We start from the raw sequence: 21725 nt of genomic DNA, 5'->3' as shown, positions 1-21725 counted from the left end.
ATCACCAAATAGTTAAACTCATGGAAGTATGAAGTATCCATAAGATAAAGTTGAATTAGAACATTTTCTCTTTACCTGAAACAATGACATCTGGTATGATTTTATTAAGGTTCGATCTGAATTTATATTATTTGGTCTGCTTTGATCTGATTTAATAATTTGACTAAATTTTGACCGTATTTTAATATTAATCTCAAGAAAACATCATCAGAATGGATCTTCTTAGATTCGTCTCATTATAAACTTTTCAAATATGTAATTTCTATAATTTTTAATACGCAATTAACGATATTTTACAATAAGTAAATAATAATTAAAAGTTCTTATTATATTTGAATGTTTCTGATCTGATCTAACTTGGTCTGAATTTATTAAAGGATAATTAATAAGTATCTTAAACAAGTTGAACAGAACAAATCTTTAATGCATGACGTTGTTTTGTTACTCTCCTAAAAATAAATCAAAAGCCTTACTATGACTTTGTTACCATATACTTATAGGTTATAAAAACTACTTTCTCCGATCCTTTTTATTCTTCTCACTTTCGTTTATTTTCTATTTCTAACAAACAAATTTTAAATAGAAAAAAACCAAAAAAAAAAAAAAAAAAAATGATTGATGATGAAAATAATTGCCAAAAAGCAGAAAAGAAATCACAAAAAATAGGGGCAAGGTTAGCGAATGGGTCGCTGTCTTTATCAGATTGTTTGCAAATAGCAAGATATTGTCCTTTGTCCCAAGGCAAATGGCACATGCCTATAACCAGAAAAGTTGCAACAAAACTGATTTAATAAGAATAATATATTAGGAAATAAAAATAATATGTGGGTCCTATTTATGTTCCATCAAAACATTATTAGTGTATTTTATTCCACAAATAAAACGTGCTTAAAAGCTTTGCATGTTTGAGTTGTTAAAAGCTGCTTAAACTTAAAATCATTGATTTATGCCTTTAACTACATAGAAGTCTGAAGAGGACCAGATTGGTTTTTGTTGGGGAAGAGGAGGTCGAAGAGTACCGTCAAAAAACGGTGTCAAAAATGAAAACATTAACCATGAAATGTGCTCACACTTTTTAATAAACTATAAAGACTTGGTTTAGTAGTTCACCTAATTTTGCGTATTTGATCTGAACTTCTTTGGTTTGATCTAGTCCGATATGAACTGAATGAATTGTCTGATTTGACTAGGCTTTAACTTTATGTGTACGATGATTTATAAAGAAAAAATGTATCAAGTTTTATCTTGTTAGATTCGTAATAATGAGTATTTTATTAATATGTATATTGAACATTATATATGTCAATTTCGTAATTTTTTTAATTACAAAATTAAAGATATTTAGCGATAAAAACCACACATAAAACAATAAAATATGTTTGAACTTATTTTTTCTGATCTGATTTGATCTGAACTTATTTTTTCTGATCTGAACTTATTTTTCTAATCTGATCTAAAATAAGTGAAAATAAGGTAAAGTAAACATGGCCTTAGATTAGAATATAAAAGAATGGAGTTATGGAGGTATTATATTAAATTTCATACTTTCTTGAAAAAAATACTCCTGTATGGTAAGGATTCCAATAAATCTAGTAGTTGAGCTGCACTGGTTAGGTCATAACTCAAAAGAGCTGGCATAAGCCGCCTCATCATACCATCTCTTGGGGGGCTAATTTTATGGGATAGCTCCCGCCAAACTATCTCCTACTCCCAGCTCAGCCAAGAGAGATGGAGTGCATCGACCCAAAGTATGGCAATGCTGCTCCGCCTAGTTTGTGCACCTATAAATGGTACCAAGTCCACCGGAAAGAGGATTAGACACATTGTACTTTATCTAAACTTTCTCACTCTAAAGAGGCTCTCTCTCACTAAGACAACACACTTACTTGACCATTAGAGGGGGATTCCTCGAGCTACCCTCGAGAGCATCACGTGCGCCACTGTGCATGTACATTTAGTGGGATCCAGATAAGATTCAGCCACCACCACCACCATCGGGACCAAACCTAGACCAACTCCCTCTGTATTCTTTTAAGTGAAACAATTTGACTTTTTGCACTATTCACTTAATCTATTTTGACTAATATTTATAATTTATGTATGAGAAAAAAAAATACTACCTCCGTTTCATATTATTTGCAACGATTAGACATTGTTCCTCTTTACTTTATGTCAAATTGTTGCAAATAATATGAAACAGAGGTAGTATAATCTTGTGTGTACTTATTAAAACTGTCTTATTATATAGTTTATTAATATTCTATTATTATATAAATCATTTAATTATTAGAGTTCATCTATTACCCAAGGTTAGAAGCTTTACTTGCAATTAGGTGGATCTCGGTGATCTTGAATGACCATTGAAATTTAGTTTCATAATTACCGGGGGAGGACATACATATAACCCAAATAGACTCTTTAGGAATTGGTTCAAAATATCCGAGTCTAATTGGACATAAGACTATAAGAGTTTCATGGAAGATTTTCCTAAAAATTGCTTAATTGTGAATTAATTTCCTATTTGCGTCTGTTTAAAAACTTATTTCCACAGTAATGTTGTCCACGTAGGATTGGCAGAAGGTTTGTGTTTTTTATTTTTATTTTTTAGGTTTAGCAAAGAACCTCTAATGTCGTTAGTGGTTTCTGTTTTAAGTTCTTGTATTAGAAAACCTCACAAGTTAAAACCTAATACAAGAATCGATAACAACATTAGCGGTTTTGAAATTATGGAGCTGCTATCACCGTCAGCGGTTCTTTGCTGAATCTAAAAAAATCATATAGCTTCTACCAATCCTACGTAGATCATCTTGTGTGAATAAGTTTTTAAACTGACGCAAATTGAAAATTAGTTTAAAATTAAGCAATTTTTAAGGAAATCGTTCAAGTTCTAATCTACGTGGATCATCTTGTGTGAATAAAGTTAATTTATTCTTTCAAAAAAAAAAATTACGTAATTAATTTATATATTCAATCCCCTTTAAAAGTACAAAATAGTATTTTTTTTTTTTTTTTTTGGTTCCATCCCTGGTTTAAATTAACCCAGGGAGGATATCACAAACATGACATTGACAATGGCTTCGTACTATATACCTCAAAATTTGCTAAAGACATCAGGTTAGCTAGCCTAAGACAATAGAGATCAGTAGTAAATACAATGTTGGTTTTGGGTATGGAACGTAGCTATGGTATATGATGTTTAGTCTCGTAATATTATGGAGTATGGTGATGAACTATGAGAACCTTTGCCTATCAAAAAGCACTGGATCAATTCATCTTCTAATCCCACCACAGCCAACCTGCTTTCATGTTGTAATAAACCGTTTGCCTTGCATCGACACCAAAACTTCAGTCGACTGTTTAAAGCTGATACATTGCCTATCAAGAAGGCCACTACAATGGGGAATTAACTGTTGTACACTTTAAATTGGCTCGTAAAGCTTTTAGCCAAGCTCTACTCGTCAGAATTATTAGTATGCCCGTGTCCATAGTTCACCAATTCACCTCTTAAGGCAGTTTGCCATGAAAAATCACAGCAACTCTACCATGAACATGGTTGGTACGAGTTTTCCTTTCAATAATACATTCTACTTCACAAATAAAACATTAAACCCTCTGAAAGTTAATGTTGCAAAACCTAGATGCTTAGAAATATGCATGACCCAATCCAAGCTACATAAGGTAGAGAATAATTCCTTGTGAAAAATCCAGAATCACAGACCTGTTAGTAAGACACAGCAAAGCACAGGTATTTGTGCTAAGCAATCGTTCTTTGGCAATAGTTGTAACAATAGAGTCCCATCCTAATACAAGATATATGCACATAAAACACAAAATACTACGCCGGAAACATAACCTTATATAATCAACTTAATAAGATAGAAGTTGCACTGTCAATGAGCTCCCCTGGCACCAGCATAAAAACCTTTGCAATAAGCGATTCTACTTCCCCTCTCCCATCAAAGAATCATTTACTTGCATTCCGCAAGCGTTCAATCAGCTCATCCTACAAAAGGTGATAATCTCAGCATGCATAACATAAGCACACACAGTCACACACACACACCAAAAAAAAAAAAAAAAAAAAAAAAAAGAAAAAGAAAGCCAGATAGGCATCCTCAGCAGCAGTCAGCACCATGATGACCAAACTCACCATACTACATGATGCACAACAGAAGACAGCAATAAGGTTACCAACATAAGCAACTAGACTAATTTGGTTAACCCAAGGCCAAATACAACATTAAACCAAAAGAAAGTCGAAGACCCTAAAACTACAAGTACCACATTCTAAAAGTAAAGCGCTCAGCCAAGAGAAATGGAGTGAAAAAGAAATGAGAGGGGAAAACAGGATAACCGCAAGTCAAACAAGTGAGAAGGTTGCAAAGGAGATTATTTGGAAAGTAACATAAGAACTAATTCATATGCAATAAGCAATGTCACTTGCCTTCTTCCCTTTGGAAGAAAGTCCTTTTTCCTTCAAAAGTGCCCGAAGCCTCTCCACAGTCAGACCCTGAAATTTTTTATCTGCAGCACGACCACTCGATGCACCTGCAATAGATAGGTAAGATATCAGAAATGCTTTGTGATAAAACTTTACAAACTGAGGTAAATCTTTAAATTAAAAATTTAAAAGAACACATTGTTTTGCAGACTTGTTTTCCCAATTATCTCCCACCATAACATCAACCACAGATATGAGAAATCCATTGAACTACTGAACATGAAATAAACCACGATAGGGACTGTCTGCTTTATTTTTCACTTTTTCAGTACCTCCCCACTAGGCCACTCTACCCCCACCAAGCAATGAAAGCTAATAATACACTATATTTTACGAAGGATATTTTCACACGTCATATGCTTACATTAATAAAGAGGATTTAATCTTAGTACTTGTATAAGGTATGGTCTTTGGTTTACTCCAAATTTGATTGAATAAGGAAGCCTAAAAACCATATCCGAAAACTCCTCCAAAAAGGTTCTCTTGAATAAAAATCTGAACTTGGTCCTCCATATCCTCATCCTCTCATAGCCCCAGCTCTTACTTCCCTCATCCCCGACACCCTGAGGAGAAGCCACCATTGCCAATTGGCCATTGCTAGGAAGCCTAATGATTGATGTTTAACAATCAGGCTTTGCTAAAAGCCTAGAAGAAGCCTAACAATTGGCCCCCTACCCACATATTCCATTGCAAAATGCAAGGCCTTCAGAGAAATAACATGATCCCAACATAGCTCACCTATATACTTATTAGGCAAGGATGGGGGTATTTAACCAAAGGTATCCCTATAATACCTATTTAGCTACTGTGCCCAGATTTATGGCGTCAAAGTCTGCATCTAGTCAGTGTGGCAAGCACTGATCATGTCTGGGCACAAAGTGTCGCAAGATAAGTCACTAATGAATAAAACCAATCCAGGGTGGATCCTGATGCTTCATGTTTATTTCAAGACAGAGCAGTGGGCTCTTTTGTACATTAGGATAAACAGTTAGATGAGCAAAAGCTTAGAGATCAGAATTATTTAGGTATGCATTAGAGGTTACCTGTCTGACCACTATTATTCAACCAATGCTAGTGCAATACACTCAGGCAGAATCCAGTAATATCAGTTTTTTGACTTCTACACTCACCTGAAATCCCAGATCACTGAATGATTCCGTGTTAAATTAAACCCCCACTTTTTTTTTAATTAGTAGGATTAGCAGAATATTTAAGCCATGTTGGGCAGAACCCTGAACCGATATTATTTTTTCTTTATATTGATTTTAACGCAGCACTAAATCTTAATTAGCCCTCCAGAAGCTTCAGTAGATGTTCAGAGTTTCCTATTCATCCTCAACCCTAAACCAAAATCTCATATCGATTTGAGAAATTGGGGTCTAAAGTACTAGTTGCAGGCCTTGCAGCAATTTATCTTGCAACAATCTCATATAGATAATTTATTCCTAAAATATTGCTGACACAAAGGAACTTTTATGTGGCTGACAACTCCAGAGGTTACCTGTCTGACTGTCTGCTCAGTGCTCACTTGGTGCTGTATTAACTTTCTTAAGCTTTGATTGCTGAATTCAGACAAACTACAAATTGGACAAACATCTGTACTTTTCCAATTGTTTTGATACCTTAACATCAGAGTTCAGGACTATACAAAGCATGTAAATCAATTTATGAGCTCATCAACTCATGCAAATTGCCCAAAATAGGTAAATTAAGAAAGGATTAAAAAAAATGGCTCCATATTTATCAATAATAATAATACTAGTACAAACACCCTTTGTATTAAAAAAAATGGCTCCATATTTATAAATAATAATAATACTAGTATACCCACCCTTTGTATTTAGTAAGGCAACTGAGTTCCATAATATAAAAAATATATATATATGAGTCCATCCAAGCAAAATACAGGCCAATACTAAAAGCAAATTGTGTGATTTGTGCCACCCTGTTACCATGGTTATCAGGTTATGAACGCAACTGCAGTTTCAAATTGTGGAAGGATACTGTTTTAATACTTCCTCCGTTCCAAATTAAATGACACAGTTCAATTTGGCACACTTTTACACAATTACCCTTACCCACTACCCAGTACCCACTACCCATAGACTTAACTCATTTGCCACAGCACATACAAGTATGACGAACACTTGGGCTGATAGCCACCATGTACTATTGCTGCCTACTTTAGGGACCAAGGGCATGTGATTGCGTGCATAGGAAGGACTGTGAAATCCTATGAACCAAGTGGAAGATAGCCAACTTTAAGAGAGCAATTTGTATAATAGAATGAAAGCATGAGTATCCCAAGTCCATCATTCAGTAGGTAGTTTTTTTGAAGCATAGAGGTGACACTGGTGACTCGTCCACACTCAGTAATGTTTCTTATAACTTAACAAGTAAACGACAAACATACATAATTCCACAAAACCTTGAAGCATCTAGAGCTCATGTAAAAATCTGGATATCATTTGAATCAGATATGGCTGCTAAACTTAAAAAAGCACTATAAATTAAGACTTGCAAGATGCTAGTCTTCGAAAACCAACTTATGAGGTAGGTGACGAGCAATGACACTAGGACATAGGTGCTACCTCCTTTCCTTTTTATTCTTCACACTTTCCTCATAAGTCTATTTCTTTAGTTCTTTACACTTATAATCTATTCCCTTTTTGGCAATGGATTTTTACACTTTTACCTCCCTTACCTCCAAAACAAAAAAAAAAAAAAAAGAAAAAAAAAAAAAGAAACACACTTTTTGGCCTCGTGCTTATTTTGCTACTTACTACTCACTTTTTCACTATCTTTCCCTCTTTTTTCTTGATTCCTGTGCAAACAGTAACTATCAAGATCATTAAGGAACAAATGATATACTATTGATTGTGGAATCAATTATCAAATAAGGACTGTGTTTCCTTGACTAACATTGCAGGTTGAAAGACTTGGAAGGCATGAATTAGATAAAGAAAACTTGATAGGGATGATTGGATGAAGATAGTGAAAGAGTTTTGACTTTCTAAGGTAAAAATACAGTGTTATAGCAAGAAACTGGCATGTGGACACACTTGCGCCTAAACTGAGGATTAAAAATATAGGAAGGGAAATTCTGGAATGTATACATAGACATGAATCATTTTAGACATTAGTTTGGGTGAGAAGAGGTTCAAGTGAATTCTTGAACCTACAGCAATCCTTTCCATTTCCTCTTTTATCACCCCTCCCCACTCAAAAAAAAAAAAAAAAAAAAAAAAGAAAGAAAAGAAATAAAGTTGAAATGATCACTTAGATCAATGAACCCAACACCGCAAAAACGCAAAAAAAAAAAAAAAAAAAAAGGTATGTCTAAATAATACTTGTATAATTTAAAAAGAAAGTTAAAAAAATTTAAACAAAGCCTAACATTAGTACCGGTAAAATAATTGTAGTCATAAGGAAATATAACAGCATCCTGTTATTAAAGAAGACTCAGGCTAGCAGGAAATGTAAAACAATAGCATTTCAAACCTCGGCGAGGTTTGTCATATAAGAAGATGCAAGTAGATGGCTAAACACTAAGGCTCTGTTCTCATCAGATTATTTTCAGTTCAGTTCCTAATTTCCTTCTCTCATAAAATTTTCAGTTCAGCTCACTTCAGTCAATGAGAACAGGCCCTAACACTAGTGGAAAAAACTCTATTTGTAACACCCTAATTGTAAATGGACATAACAATGTGCGTTACAGAAAAATATTTGTAATGGGCAAATCTAATGACCGTTACAAAAAATTAGTTATTTGTAACGGGCACTAATGTGCACGTTACAAATATAATATTTGTAACGGACTGAATTTTGCCTGTTTAAATCTTATAATTGTAACAGCAAATCACTAGCCCGATACAAATGTCCACGATCCACTTGAAAAGAGCCCATTTCTCTATTATTAGGGTTTCACAATTATTTGAGAGGAGCCGTAAATCTAAACTTCTCATTTCTCTCTCTTATCCTCATTTAAATTCCTCCCATCTCTCCATCTATTTCTCTCTCATATCCTCCTCACTTAATCTCCTCCTCCTCACCCATTTTTCTTTCCTCTCTAAGGATATATGAACAAGGAGATTGTTGGTGAGAAAACGGAGGCGGAAGTTGAAAACCAAGAGGAGGAAGTGAAATAAGAGGCAAGAAAGAGGACAAAGGCACTAACGGCAACGGAGAAATTAATGGATTCGATCGTTGGAAACCACCGCTTACAAGGATATACAAGTTCTTAGATCTTATTTCTTTATCATTTTTTATTTTTTTTTTGGGTTGGATTTGGATTTTTTTAGCATTCTTCTCTAATGATATGATGCGTCTATATTATTATGAATTTTTTGATGTTAATGATAAGTTTTATTGTTAATGTGCTTTTTTGAGAAATTTGTATGCTCTTTTCATCAATATTATATTTTAATTGTTTGTTACTTGTTACCCTTTTTTTCGAGGATTTTTCTGGATTTTTAAAATATTTTTTTTTTTTGGAATTTTGTTGTTTTCATTTCTTGGAAAACCGATTGAAATGACTTAATTTTGTTCCTTGTTTGTTCAATTTGGATTTTGAATTTGGGTTTGTACGATTTACTTCTTTAATAATTTTTTTTTTTTTTGTTGAGTGATTATAAGGGTATGGCAATGAGTGCTCCGCTAATGTAAGCTACAACATCTTGCTCTAAATTCTACATGTAAGGATGGGAAAAACTTTACTTATAGTAGTAGTATTAATGTGTTGCAAGATTTTAGAGTTAATTTTTTTTTTTTATTGTATGGAGTTGTATTCTTGATTTTTATTTCCAAATTAAGGATTTATGCATATGTGCCGTTAGAATTAAAGATAGTGTCATGAACCGAGTCAACGGGGCCAACAACCCAAGTCAACCTCCTTTATTGGTTTATACGAGGCGCGCTAAACAGGTGGAAGCAAGGTGGAAGCAAGGTGGAAACAATTGACAACATGACAAAGTTAATTAAAGAGAAGTTAAGGAAGGAAAGCAAGCTACTCCAACTATGTCTTTTGATGGTTGTTTAGCAAAAGTATCCAAAAATTAAAGTGAAAACGCATGAGTACGGCTGTGCACCAATCCAAAACCGGACCAGACCGAACCGGGACCGGAACCCATAATCGACTTTTTTTGGGGACCGGACCATAATCAACCGGTCCGGGTTTCGGTCTAGACCTGTTTATTCCGATCCGATCCGGTTTTGGACCGAAATAGACCGGTTATATTTTTTTTTTTTGCATTTTAGTATCTTAATATATACATACATTTTTAACGTCTTGTTTTTGTTTGCGTGCTTTCCTATTTTGCACCTAGGATTTATAATTACAAGTTTTGTACCAAATTTTTTTAGAAATTTAAACATAAAATTTAAAATTTTCACCCAAAAATTTACAAAAATACACTTTTCAGTCCATTCTGGTCCGGATCGGAATATTCCGGTTTTTGCCCGAACCGGACCCGGAACCCGGAATCGCCAATTTGTGAGGACCGAAGACCGACCCGGAATCCCCCGGTCCGGTCCGGTCCCGATCGATTTTCAGGTCCAGGTCTATTTTTGCACACCCCTACACATGAGAGATTTGTAGCCTAAAGCTACTGTGAGATTCATAACCTAGTTATGGCTATCCCCTTGAGATACTTTGGTGGGCAATGTTGAAGAAAGGTATCCCACGAAGGTATGTAGACCTAGTTAAGGATATGTATCGGGATGTGTCAACAAATGTGAGGACATGCGGAGGGTTGACAAAAGATTTCCCTATTACAATCGGATTGCATCAAGGGTCTGCATTAAGCCCTTTTCTTTTTGCAACGGTTCTAGATGAATTAACTAGACCAATTCAAGATGAGGTTCCATGGTGTATGCTGTTCGCAGATGATATCGTTTTGGTGGATGAGACTAAGGATGGGGTTAATGTCAAGTTGGAGCAATGGAGGCAAAGGTTGGAATCTAGAGGGTTTAAGCTAAGTCGGAGTAAGACTGAATATTTGGTATGTCGTTTTGGCACTCAGAGGGGGACAAGCAATGAAGTGGTGAGTTTGGATGGAAAGGATTTGACCATGAGTGAATGTTTTAAGTACCTAGGGTCGATCATCCAGAAGAATGGTGACATTGATCAAGACGTGACCTACAGGATTAAGTCAGGGTGGCTTAAATGGAGAGCGGCCACGGGAGTGTTATGCGACCGCAGCATTCCCTTAAAGTTGAAGGGAAAATTCTACAGGACTGCCATAAGACCAGTGTTGCTCTATGGTACAGAATGTTGGGCTTCTAAGAAAGAGCATATTAAAAAGATGGAGGTTACGGAAATGCGCATGTTAAGGTGGATGTGTGGAAACACTTTAAGAGATAGAATCAGAAATGAGGTTATTCGCAAGAAAGTAGGTGTGGCGGGCATTGTAGATAAATTAAGGGAAAATCGTCTGCGTTGGTTTGGACATGTAAGACGGAGACCCGAGGGTGCACCGGTGCGAAGAGTGGAAGAGTGGGACCATGGAGGGATTAAACGAGGAAGAGGGAGACCAAAGATGACTTGGTTGGAAGGAGTGAGGAAGGATATGAAGTGCATGGATTTACGTGAGGATGAAGTTTTGGATCGTAAGGGATGGAGGAGAAAGATTTATGTTGATGACTACACGGAATAATCAAATTTGGTTCATGTTAGCCGACCCCACTTTTGGGATTAAGGCTTTGATTGATTGATTGATTGATTGAATTAATCAAATATTCAAGCTTTAAGCCTTAATCCCTGTTACTTGTGCTTAATTATAATTAATAGAAGTCTGTCCATAACAATATGGTACCAGAGCGGTCCACATGACGGGACCCACGCTGACTCAACATGCCGACGCGGTGGACGAGAAGCTGGAAGAAGCCGAGTGTCGATCAAAGAGAAACTTACTGACCAAGATGCCTCCATTAGGCATGCGGTTACAAAAACGGTGATGGCAGACACGCAGAAGGCCATCACTGACAATTTTACGACACTTTTTGAGGCGGAGAAGAAACGACAAGAAGATAAAGTGCGGCTCGAGGGACGAATTAACCGTTTCAGGACGGACCAAGAAGTTCAGGCGAATATGGTGGCCAAGGAAAACAAGAAGTTCAGAGAGGAGTTGAAGGCCGTCGTGGCTACGGTTCCCCGAACCAACCACCACCAGTTCAAGCCAAGCCGAGGGCAAAAATGAATTACGAACCCCGGGGGAAGGCGCGTTCGGTATGCCGGAGTGGAGGCGTCGGGACCCTCGTGGGTGGAACGATGACGGTGGCGGAGGCGAAAGACGCTGGAAATATAAAAAATTGGATATACCGGTGTTTGAAGGGAAGGACCCCGACAACTAGGTCATGAGGGCCCGGATATATTTCGATTTTTATCGACTGACGGAGGAAGATAAGATTTCAGCGGCGATGGTCGCCATGGACGGAGTGGCTTTGCAGTGGTATCATTGGGAGAACAAAAGGCCACCGTTTGAGGGGTGGCCTGACCTCAAGAATTGGCTTTTGCGGGAATTTCGACCGTCGAATGTCGGCACCCTCCACGAACAGTGGTTGGCCGTCACGCAAACAGCAACGGTGCAGGAGTACCACAGTTCGCCAATCGGAGGCCATGACGGCGAGGTCAAGACATACCTACGACTCACAGCCGACTGGTTTTGGGCCGAAATGCGGAGGGATGTTGGTAGATTTGCTCGAGAGTGTGATGTTTGTCAACGAAGCAAGACAGTGGCCCAGAGTCCTTTAGGGTTGCTTCAACCACTTCCTATCCTCGAGGCTATTTGTGAAGACATCTCAATGGACTTCGTGGAGGGTCTTCCTCTGTCCAAGGGGGTGGACACCGTTTTGGTGGTGGTGGACCGCCTGTCCAAGTATGGCCATTTCATCGGCCTAAAACATCCTTTCAATGCCCTTAAAGTGGCGGATGTTTTTGTTAAGGAAATAGTCCGACTCCATGGGTTCCCGACATCCATTGTTTCCGTTCGAGACCGAGTATTCATGAGTATCATTTGGAAAGAGCTTTTTCGATTACAAGGCACACACCTCAAGTGAAGCACGGCCTATCATCCACAAACGGATGGTCAAACAGAAATAGTCAACAAGAGCCTCGAGACCTACGTCCGTTGTTTCATTGCCGAACAACCGAAGAACTGGGCTAGGTGGCTCCCGTGGGCCGAGTACTCTTACAACACCTCGCCACACACTTCAACAAAAATGACTCCCTTTAAAATTGTGTATGGGAGGGAACCACCGAAATTATGGCAATTGGAGGCAAACCAGACGGTCAGCAGCTTAGAGGAGAGCTTGAAGGAAAAGGATAGTATTTTAGAGGAGTTACGGATGAATTTGAACCGCGCTTAGTAAGTGATGAAGCACCACGCAAATAAACAACGCCGAGAATAGAGCTTTGAGGTGGGTGAGAAGGTCTTTCTGAAATTACAACCATATCGGCAGAAGTCTCTTGCCAAGAGACCCTTTGAAAAGCTGGCAGCAAGGTTCTATGGTCCTTTCGAAGTGCTGGAAAAGATTGGCAGAGTAACCTACAAGCTGCAACTTTCGGCCAATTGCAAAATACACCTTGTATTTCATATCTCACAACTCAAGCGGGCCCTTGGAAATCTCCCTAGTCACCCCTCGATTCCGCAACAATTAACACCCACCCTGGAGTTATTGGTGGAGCCAGAGGAACTCCTCGACATTCGGCAGAGGAAGAAAGGGTCTGCTTTCGTGCTGGAAGTTTTACTTGCTTGGAAAGGCTTACCATCCTTCGAGGCCACGTGGGAGGGAAGCTGTCAACCTTCGATTTCCATCCTTCCATCTTGAGGACAAGGTGAAACTCAAAGAGGGGGGGGGGGGGGGAGTGATGTCATGAACCGAGTCAACGGGGTCAACAACCCAAGTCAACCTCCTCTATTGGTTTATACGAGGCGCGCAAAACACGTCAGCAAGGTGGAAACAATTGACAACATGACAAAGTTAATTAAAGAGAAGTTCAGGAAGGAAAGCAAGCTGATCCAACTATGTTTTTTTTTATGGTTTTTCTGTTTTAGCTAATATAGTCACATGTAATTCTTAAGGCTCGAGTATAAGTATTGTTGTTAGTTGTTTAGCTAAGGTATCCAGAAATTAGAGTGAAATCACATGAGAGATTTGTAGCCTAAAGCTACTGTGAGATTCATAACCTCAAGTTATGGCTATCCCCTTGTAATTCAGCCATGAGTTAATCAAATATTCAAGCTTTAAGCCTTAATCCCTGTTATTTGTGCTTAATTATAATTAATAGAAGTCAGTCCATAACAGATAGTAATTAAGCTTAGTTAAGCTTTTCCTACACTATAATATTTATTTCCTATTTGAGTTTATCTATCTACTTCATTTGATTGATTGTTATGTTTTAATGTTTAAAACTTTTGACTAAAGTGTATTATTGATCTAAATGCAGGTTTAATTCCTCTAAGAAATGTCAAGCAAGCCAACCAAAGTGAAAATGTAAAGAAGATGCCGAAAAAGTACCAGCAAGTCACAGCAATTTAGAAAAATGGTGGAAAATCATTTGAATCTAATCTTAGTCATAGCAATTAGCAAGTGCATGACTTGTTTTTAATTTCTTTAATTGATAAAATCATTTGAATGTATGGCTTTTGCTGATTGTATTTGAAGTGTATACTTGTATAAATTATTATTTAATATTATTTATTTCCTGTAATTGATAAAATCATTAAGCAAACTAAGCTATCCGTTACTATTAATTGGGACAAACACTATTTGTAATGGGCAGATATTACGCCTGTTACTATTAACCCGTTATTTGTAACGGGCAAAACATGTGCCCGTTACATATAACGGGGCTATTTGTAACGGTCATTTGAAATGTCCGTTACAAATAACATAGCCTAGCCGTAATGGTTGCATACGTAACGGCCGCTACCCATTACGGATAGGCTGTTTTTGCCCGTTACGAATAGCTATTTTTCCACTAGCGTAAGTATTACTAAACCATTTTTTAAGTTCTATAAAAATAACTGTTCATTTAATGGTTAAAGATATTTACTTTTTCTGGTCTGGTATGGCCTGAATCTTTATAGTCTGGCTGGTCTGGTCTCGTCTTACTTAAATTAAGAGCACTAAGCCTAAATTAGAATTTAATGTTGTATAGTATCAAAGCTGTTGATCAGGTAAGGAAAAAAATGTTACTTCGCAATCTAGCTAACACCACTTACCCTTATTCTGACTACTAGTCATTGCCCTTTTCGCTGAAGCCCTTCCATCAACAGATCTATCAGAAGCTCTGCACATGCAGATTACCAATGCAATCAACTAATTTTAGTCCCCCAACAAAGTTCAACAAATACAGAGATAAGACCAAAAATTTGGAACATATAGAATAAAGTTTATATACATCAACACCCCCCAAAATAGCCTGACATACTCTTTCAACCAATCACAAGAAAAATCAAATAAAATCATGCACATGAGAAAATAACTAAGCTAGAGGATAAAATGGGAAAGAGAGAAAACCTCTTTCTTGAGCCATCAGTCACTTCACCCTGTTGCTTCTTCAAAGTAAGTGATCTGATCAATATGTTCATCTGATCCGTCTTTATTACTTGGTTCTCTGCATAAACAAAATTCAAGACCCACTTCTTAGTCAGTTACTGCTTATATCAGTTACGGAGGAAAAGCATAAGATCTCAATGTATAAAGCTTATAAACGCAGATAAATGAGTAACAAAAACAGTTCGAAGGAAAGTCTCAATAAGGGAGACCACCAATTCTAGACTAGAAAACCCTCAAACGGAACTCGAGACCATGTACAGCATGTACCTAATCGAACTCATCAGTTTGGTCATATTCATCAGTTATCACAATTTACATGGAAAACGCAAAGGCTCATTAGCACCATTAATGCCTCTTTATAAAAGTTTGTTTGGATGAGAGAAATTTAAAGAAAAAGCAGGAAGCGAAAGTGGGAGGGAGACCCTTATTTGGATATGGAATTGGCAAAAGAAAAGGAAAGGAATTCAAAAGCACCAATTTTCTTCCCCTTTTAGTAGATCACATCATTCCACTACAGAAAAGACTTGGAAAAAACATGGAAACACCCTACATCCCTCCCCACACCTCCCTTTCTCTTCCCTTATTTGGAAGGGAGCGAAAGTGGGAGGGAGACCCTTATTTGGATATGGAATTGGCAAAAGGAAAGGAAAGGAATTCGAAAGCACCAATTTTCTTCCCCTTTTAGTAGATCACATCATTCCACTACAGAAAAGACTTGGAAAAACATGGAAACACCCTACATCCCTCCCCACACCTCCCTTTCTCTTCCCTCCCCCCACCCCCCACCCCCCCCTCTTTTGTCCCTCACAAGTTGTACTAAAGACACTGTAAATGAAAGAGTTTGGAACAACGCAGCAATGCCGGTATAAGATTGTTAAAAAATACATAATATCAGTGAATAATTCACTGTACTTTACAGCAGTAATAGGTAACTGAGATATCCACTCCCAAGGAACAATTTTCCTGTTTTTTTTTTTCATAAACAAAAGCAATCAAGGCCTACAAATTACAAAGCTGGGCACCTCTATTATAAAGAACACCATGACTTGCTTTCTCTAAATTTACCAATACCTCACAGCCATTAATGTAAATTACTAAAATTCATTCATTTTAAACAAGAGTTAAAATGCAAAAGAACAAAAGCAACACAGGCTTTCAATCTTAAGTTCATGAAATTCAAAGGTGATTTTTACTTTTGCTCTGTTAAAAACACAGGAAAAACTATTTTATGTAAATGAAAAGGATCAGTTTGAATCAGAAAGGCCTAGTTGGGTTTGGTAATATTACGTGAAGAAAACAGGCTTTCTTGCCTCTAAGTCTATGCATAATGAATTGCAGATAAAATAAAATTTTACTGATGAGAAAACAAATTTAAAAAAATTAAAAAATTAAAAATAAAAAAAAAGCAGGTACATCAAAACAAAATCAAGAATTCTCTTGACCAATGTGAAAACAATCTTTACCAGTCATGTCTATTATTTATTAGACCTAAGTCTGGAAAACCACCATTTTAAACATGAAGGGGACATGATTGAAACAAAAGGCTATATAACACATCAAAAAAAAAAAGACTTGACTGCAATTAAGATACCAAACAAGAAAGAACGGAAAGGAGGCTATCTAGAGAAAATCTGAAACTTAATGAGTAAGCCCTATCTACAGGAAAGAACTAAAGAAGATCTACAAATACAATAATTAGCTAAATTTGTTGATAATAAAATTGCCAAATCAACAAGAACATAACAAGGAGACACGGAAGAGATTTAAACATTTTCTGTAAACTTGTATCATATGACCGTGTATGGCTGTACACAGAAACTGTGGAGCTAAAATTCAGTTGTGAAGACAACTGATGCCAAAGTGCCAATTAGTCATTGGATAGAATGTCATTAGGATCACCACATGGGAGATACCAACTGAAAGTGGCAAAAGAGAGGAAATTACCCAAAAACAAACACTGTTATCAGAGAGCTTAAAAGCCACTACTGATTTCCATCAACAAAATCGTAACAGTCTGACAGATAAAAGAAACCATGTCAAAGTATGTATGTCAACATCATGCAAGTCATGACATCAGGCTAATAAAAAAAATTCTAAAGCAGACCTGGGGGTGCTGTATCATGATCACAGATGTAAATTCGCATGCCACCCTGCAATAAAGTTTCAATGCATGAGTAATTGGGAATTCTAAACATTACATCTTACTTTTCACAGTTCTATTTGGTAGACCATTTAGTTTTTAAAGCTGAATGGCATCCCATACTCTTCGAGGTCCATAAAATATCTTCCACTTCTATATTAATTTCCTCACTCCCTCTCAACATTCTCACCTTATACATTATGGCGACCATCCCCTCCCACCACGACAAGCACCCTTTTTCTTTCCCTCAATTATTGAAAATCATGGATAGGACGCTAAGCTCCAATATTTAAAGTTAAACACTAACCCTATACGTATGAAGAAATTCACATGCACCAAGGAAACCAATATTTTTAATAGATAAAGCCTTGATTTATACTTCTAAATTTAAACAACTCTCATGAGAGATTGAGCACAAACTTGTTAAAAATACTGTCAATTATAAAAATGAAGCTCTCAAACATTTTGTGGATCCTATACATCCAAAAATAAATCCATATAGACAAGAAAGTGGATTGAGATGTTGCAAAAATCTAAATTATAAAAATAGCAAGAATAGACTACAATTTGTCTGATAGTTTATTTTTATTAAAAGAAGACAATAACAAGGATAAGGACTAGAAATTAAAAATAATAATAATAAGTAAAATCACCACAAAGTATACAAAAGCTCAAGGCGCATTGAAGCGAGAAGGGTTCTCCAGCGCCTAGGTGCACCACAGGCGCGGTATGGCCAATTATAAAAAACTGGTGAAGTTTGGTTCAGGTGCGCCTCAGGTGCGCCTAACCAAAATCGCCTCGCCTAGACCATATTAAGCACATACCCCTCATTGCCTTGCGCCTAGGCGCGCTTTTTAATACACTGAATCACCCTACCCCGGAGTAATTTGAATTTTAATAATAAAACAGCAATTTGGATATACAAACCCCAATAACCATCTAGATAATGGGTTAAAACCAAATTCCTTAAACCTTCTTTGTTCATGTTTAGCACTATCTTGTACACTTTCCTTTGTCAAACTATTGACTATATAAAGTTTATCATTTAGCTTATTTCTCCATATAAACTAGATCATGAGCAGAGATGCAAACGAGTCGTTTGGTTTAAGTGTGGAATGGGTCTACTCCAATTGGATAATAATCCGGTGAGAAGGTTTTTAGGTAGTGTAATTTCAGCCATGTCAGTTTTGCCAAGTATAATCATGGACAATAATTCCATTACTATCCAAAATCACCGAATGTGTAGATGACCTGATTTTTTTTGTCCTATTTGCCACCTCCACAAAAGCTACAAGGGAATGTAGGGAAACTTAAGTGAAAAGAGGGCCCTTAGGTGGGATCTACATAGTTAAGTATTAGTGCCAAAATTTCTAGTGCTGTCACATTACTCGCATATCCTTAATTGAAAGAGCCAATAATAGACATCATCACTAATAGTCTTTCCTTAATTATTCTCAAACACTATAAAGACGCAAACATTAATATATCTTGAAAATCTAGAAGAAGAAAAATGGTACATCTTGAGACCTAATGATGGTTCTTCTAAAGAGTTCACTTGCCACTACCCACTGGGTATTTATCCAATAATTCAGTAGTGTGATGGGAAGAACAAGCAATGGATCCTCAGCTTTTTCTCTCAATTGGAACATCACTCATATGTTCTTTCTGTCCAATCTAACATAACTAAATAAGATAATATGAGCACCTAATCATGTCTTAGTAGTAAAAAGTATTGACAGAATTTTGGTAAAGTGAAAAAATTTATATTCTTTGGAGTTGATATTATCAATACATTTAACTGTTTGTCAACAAGTCGCAGTATACATACCAAACAAATCTCCTCAAAGCCATGACATCTGAAAATCAGACATGGGTTTAATACAATATCTTCTTATAATATGCAGTCAAGTCAATGTTTAAATCTAAATTCGCAGGCCATTAGTGCCAAAAGACATCTAATGCATGATAATACTTAGCAACACTTTAGTGGAATCTGAGAATCTCAGTAAAAATAGAATGAACATTTCCAATAAAGCTTCTTCAAGACTTCAAAGATAAAATTCAATTCATAAACGATGGCATGCATCGCAAGACTCGTAATTAAATGAAACAACCATCTTGTCATATCATCATTTCAAGCAAAAAATACCTATGATGGAATAAGCATTACTTTTCATCACATTCTCAAGTTCCCCATATATTTAAAGACCAAACAACTTTATCATCATAAAAGTACATAAATACTTAAAATTTGTAAATTTAAAGATACATTCCCAAGAGAATTACCCAATTGCAACATACAAAACTGGAAAATCAAATGCAATAAATCAAGGCATAATCAGCAACAACTAGAAAATCCATTGACAATGCACAACTCCGTATAAAAATTGCAAGCAATCAACAAACTTCAATTGACGCAAACCAACCAGATTAAGCAACGAAATGGTGATCACGTTTTAAATTTATTTTTAATTTTAATTCTGAATGATGATCAAATTCAATACACTACAAACTTCAAAATCAAAATGCAATCCCAAACAGCAACAATAAAAAAAAATTATTTTAAAAAATTAGGGCTAATCAAAGTGAAGGACATGGAAATAATACCAAATTAGAAGAAGAAACGGCGGTAGAAGAGAAGAGGCCGCGAGAAGGGAGGTCGGAGAGGAAGCTGGCAGCGGTGGCGGTGGTCGGAATGGAATCAGACGGCGGCGGAGAGGCAGAAGAAGAACCCTCCTCCATTATTGGCGCACCTTTTAGAATCAGAGACTTGGATTTGCAGTGACGATGCAACATTAGGGAAGCCTATATATGCGGACCGTCGGCGAGCTCTTTGCCTAGGGGGAGAGAGGAGAGCGCAGTAAAACTGTCACTTTTGGGGGGATTTTGTGTTGTACCGTGGTAAATTTGGCATGGACTTTTGTAAGACCAAACTTTGACCATAGAGGATTGTTGGAGAACTCAAGAAATGAATTGAGCACGTTTAGATATTGATTTTGGGCTTTTGGCACACCCATTGTGAGAGTTCTTCTCACTTAAAGGTGTCTAATGCGTTAAACTTGATCGACCTATAAAAAAACCAAATCTGAATTCTAATCGACCTGAACTTAACCTAATAAATACCCGATTCAATCTAATCTTTTTTAATCCGATCCGATTTCAACCCAACATGATTTCAAGCCAACCATGATTTCAACCCAACGTATAAATTCAAACTAACCATAATTCTAAACTCAGCCTATGAATTCTAACTTACTTAGTATATCATATATACAAATTGAATTAGTAATATAGCAAACTAACAATGCTCGTGCTCTCATAAGAGTTTTTTGGTAAACATGTTAAAGAATTATTGTTAGATTGAAAAGTAATAATAACCTTAGAAAGATGAAATTCTTTTGTGTCTACATCACCATATGTGGCTACAACTCATTACTTATCATGTCACATAACTATGTGTATGTATGATAAATCATCAATAATTCATTTTTAATTTGGGTTAAAGGTAAAAATGACACAAGAACTTATCGGATGAAAAATTAGTACTTTGTGATTAATAATGATACAGTATGAAAATTGACACATAAATAATCTGATATTGACCCAATAATAAGGTAATAACTCAATCATTACTCTAGTTTTAAAATGCCCTTATTTGAATAGTGAATTTAGTCAACTCGATCAAAATTCAGCCAAAACACTAAATCAGAATTGATCCATTACTAAATCAACCTTACCTTAATCAAACTGAACTTAATGGAATCAAAATCACCATACCTGAATCAACCAGACCCAAAGCTATCCAACCTAAAATTAAGCCAGTCAAACCCGTTTTGAACCCGATTTGAATTCATCCGAACCAAATATGAACTAATCTGAAGTTGACCCGACTCAAAACTCCGACCCTTACTCAACAAACCTTGACTCGAAATTGATCCGACCCAACCTATCAAATATTAGAAGTTATTTCAGTCTCACTAACTAGTAGCAAGGATAAGAAAAGATCAAACCCATGAGAGGACAGTTGTTGGCTCTCGATGCGCATTTCGTGACAATAGGCCTCTCCCTAATTTGTTTGGGGTCGGGGTGTTACATCCAAACATAGTGTAAGAAAGGGGGAAGAGGAAAGGTTCAGTAAAGGAGGTTAGGTGTGCGTTCGGGTAGGGGTTAGGAGGTCGATGGTGTGAAGGGGGTGGGGAGGCGGTCTGTGCAGTCGTCGGCTTATGCGTAGGGTTGATTAGTGGGTGGTTTTTTTTAGAGTTAAATCAACAATTAATTTAAATAAATAATTTTTGATTAAAAATGAAAGAAAAGGACTTATTTGGTACATTGTAGGTCATTTGACAGATTCAAAATAAATACCACTCATGTTCCCAAAAAAAAAATACCTATTAAAAGTTAACTTATTCTTAGTTAATCGAATGCTTGACTTATTTTGAGCTAACCATGCAAAGGCTGAATTTATTTTTGACAAAGTTTTCTATATCTAATTGTTAGTAGCTAGGAGAGAGAAGTAATAAAAAA

The 21725-nt window shown here is 36.6% G+C and overlaps 1 protein-coding gene across 1 annotated transcript; it reads right to left on the bottom strand.

The window, feature by feature from the left end:
• Positions 1-3625: 3625 nt before the first annotated feature.
• On the bottom strand, positions 3626-19986 carry LOC145568658 (SAP domain-containing protein). The gene is made up of 6 exons (XM_081628087.1): positions 19809-19986; positions 17166-17211; positions 15023-15119; positions 14725-14792; positions 4445-4548; positions 3626-4003 (listed from the first exon to the last, which is right to left on the bottom strand). The coding sequence occupies exons 1-6, from the start codon at positions 19941-19943 to the stop codon at positions 3965-3967; spliced, it is 489 nt and encodes a 162-aa protein (XP_081484213.1). The 5' UTR covers positions 19944-19986; the 3' UTR covers positions 3626-3964.
• Between the last annotated feature and the right edge of the window lie 1739 nt (positions 19987-21725).

Source organism: Chenopodium album, chromosome 11 (genome assembly GCF_948465745.1).
Source record: "Chenopodium album chromosome 11, dcCheAlbu1.1, whole genome shotgun sequence".
In the NCBI taxonomy this organism is placed as follows: Eukaryota; Viridiplantae; Streptophyta; class Magnoliopsida; order Caryophyllales; family Amaranthaceae; genus Chenopodium; species Chenopodium album.
This window is presented reverse-complemented; position numbering and strand designations above follow the sequence as displayed.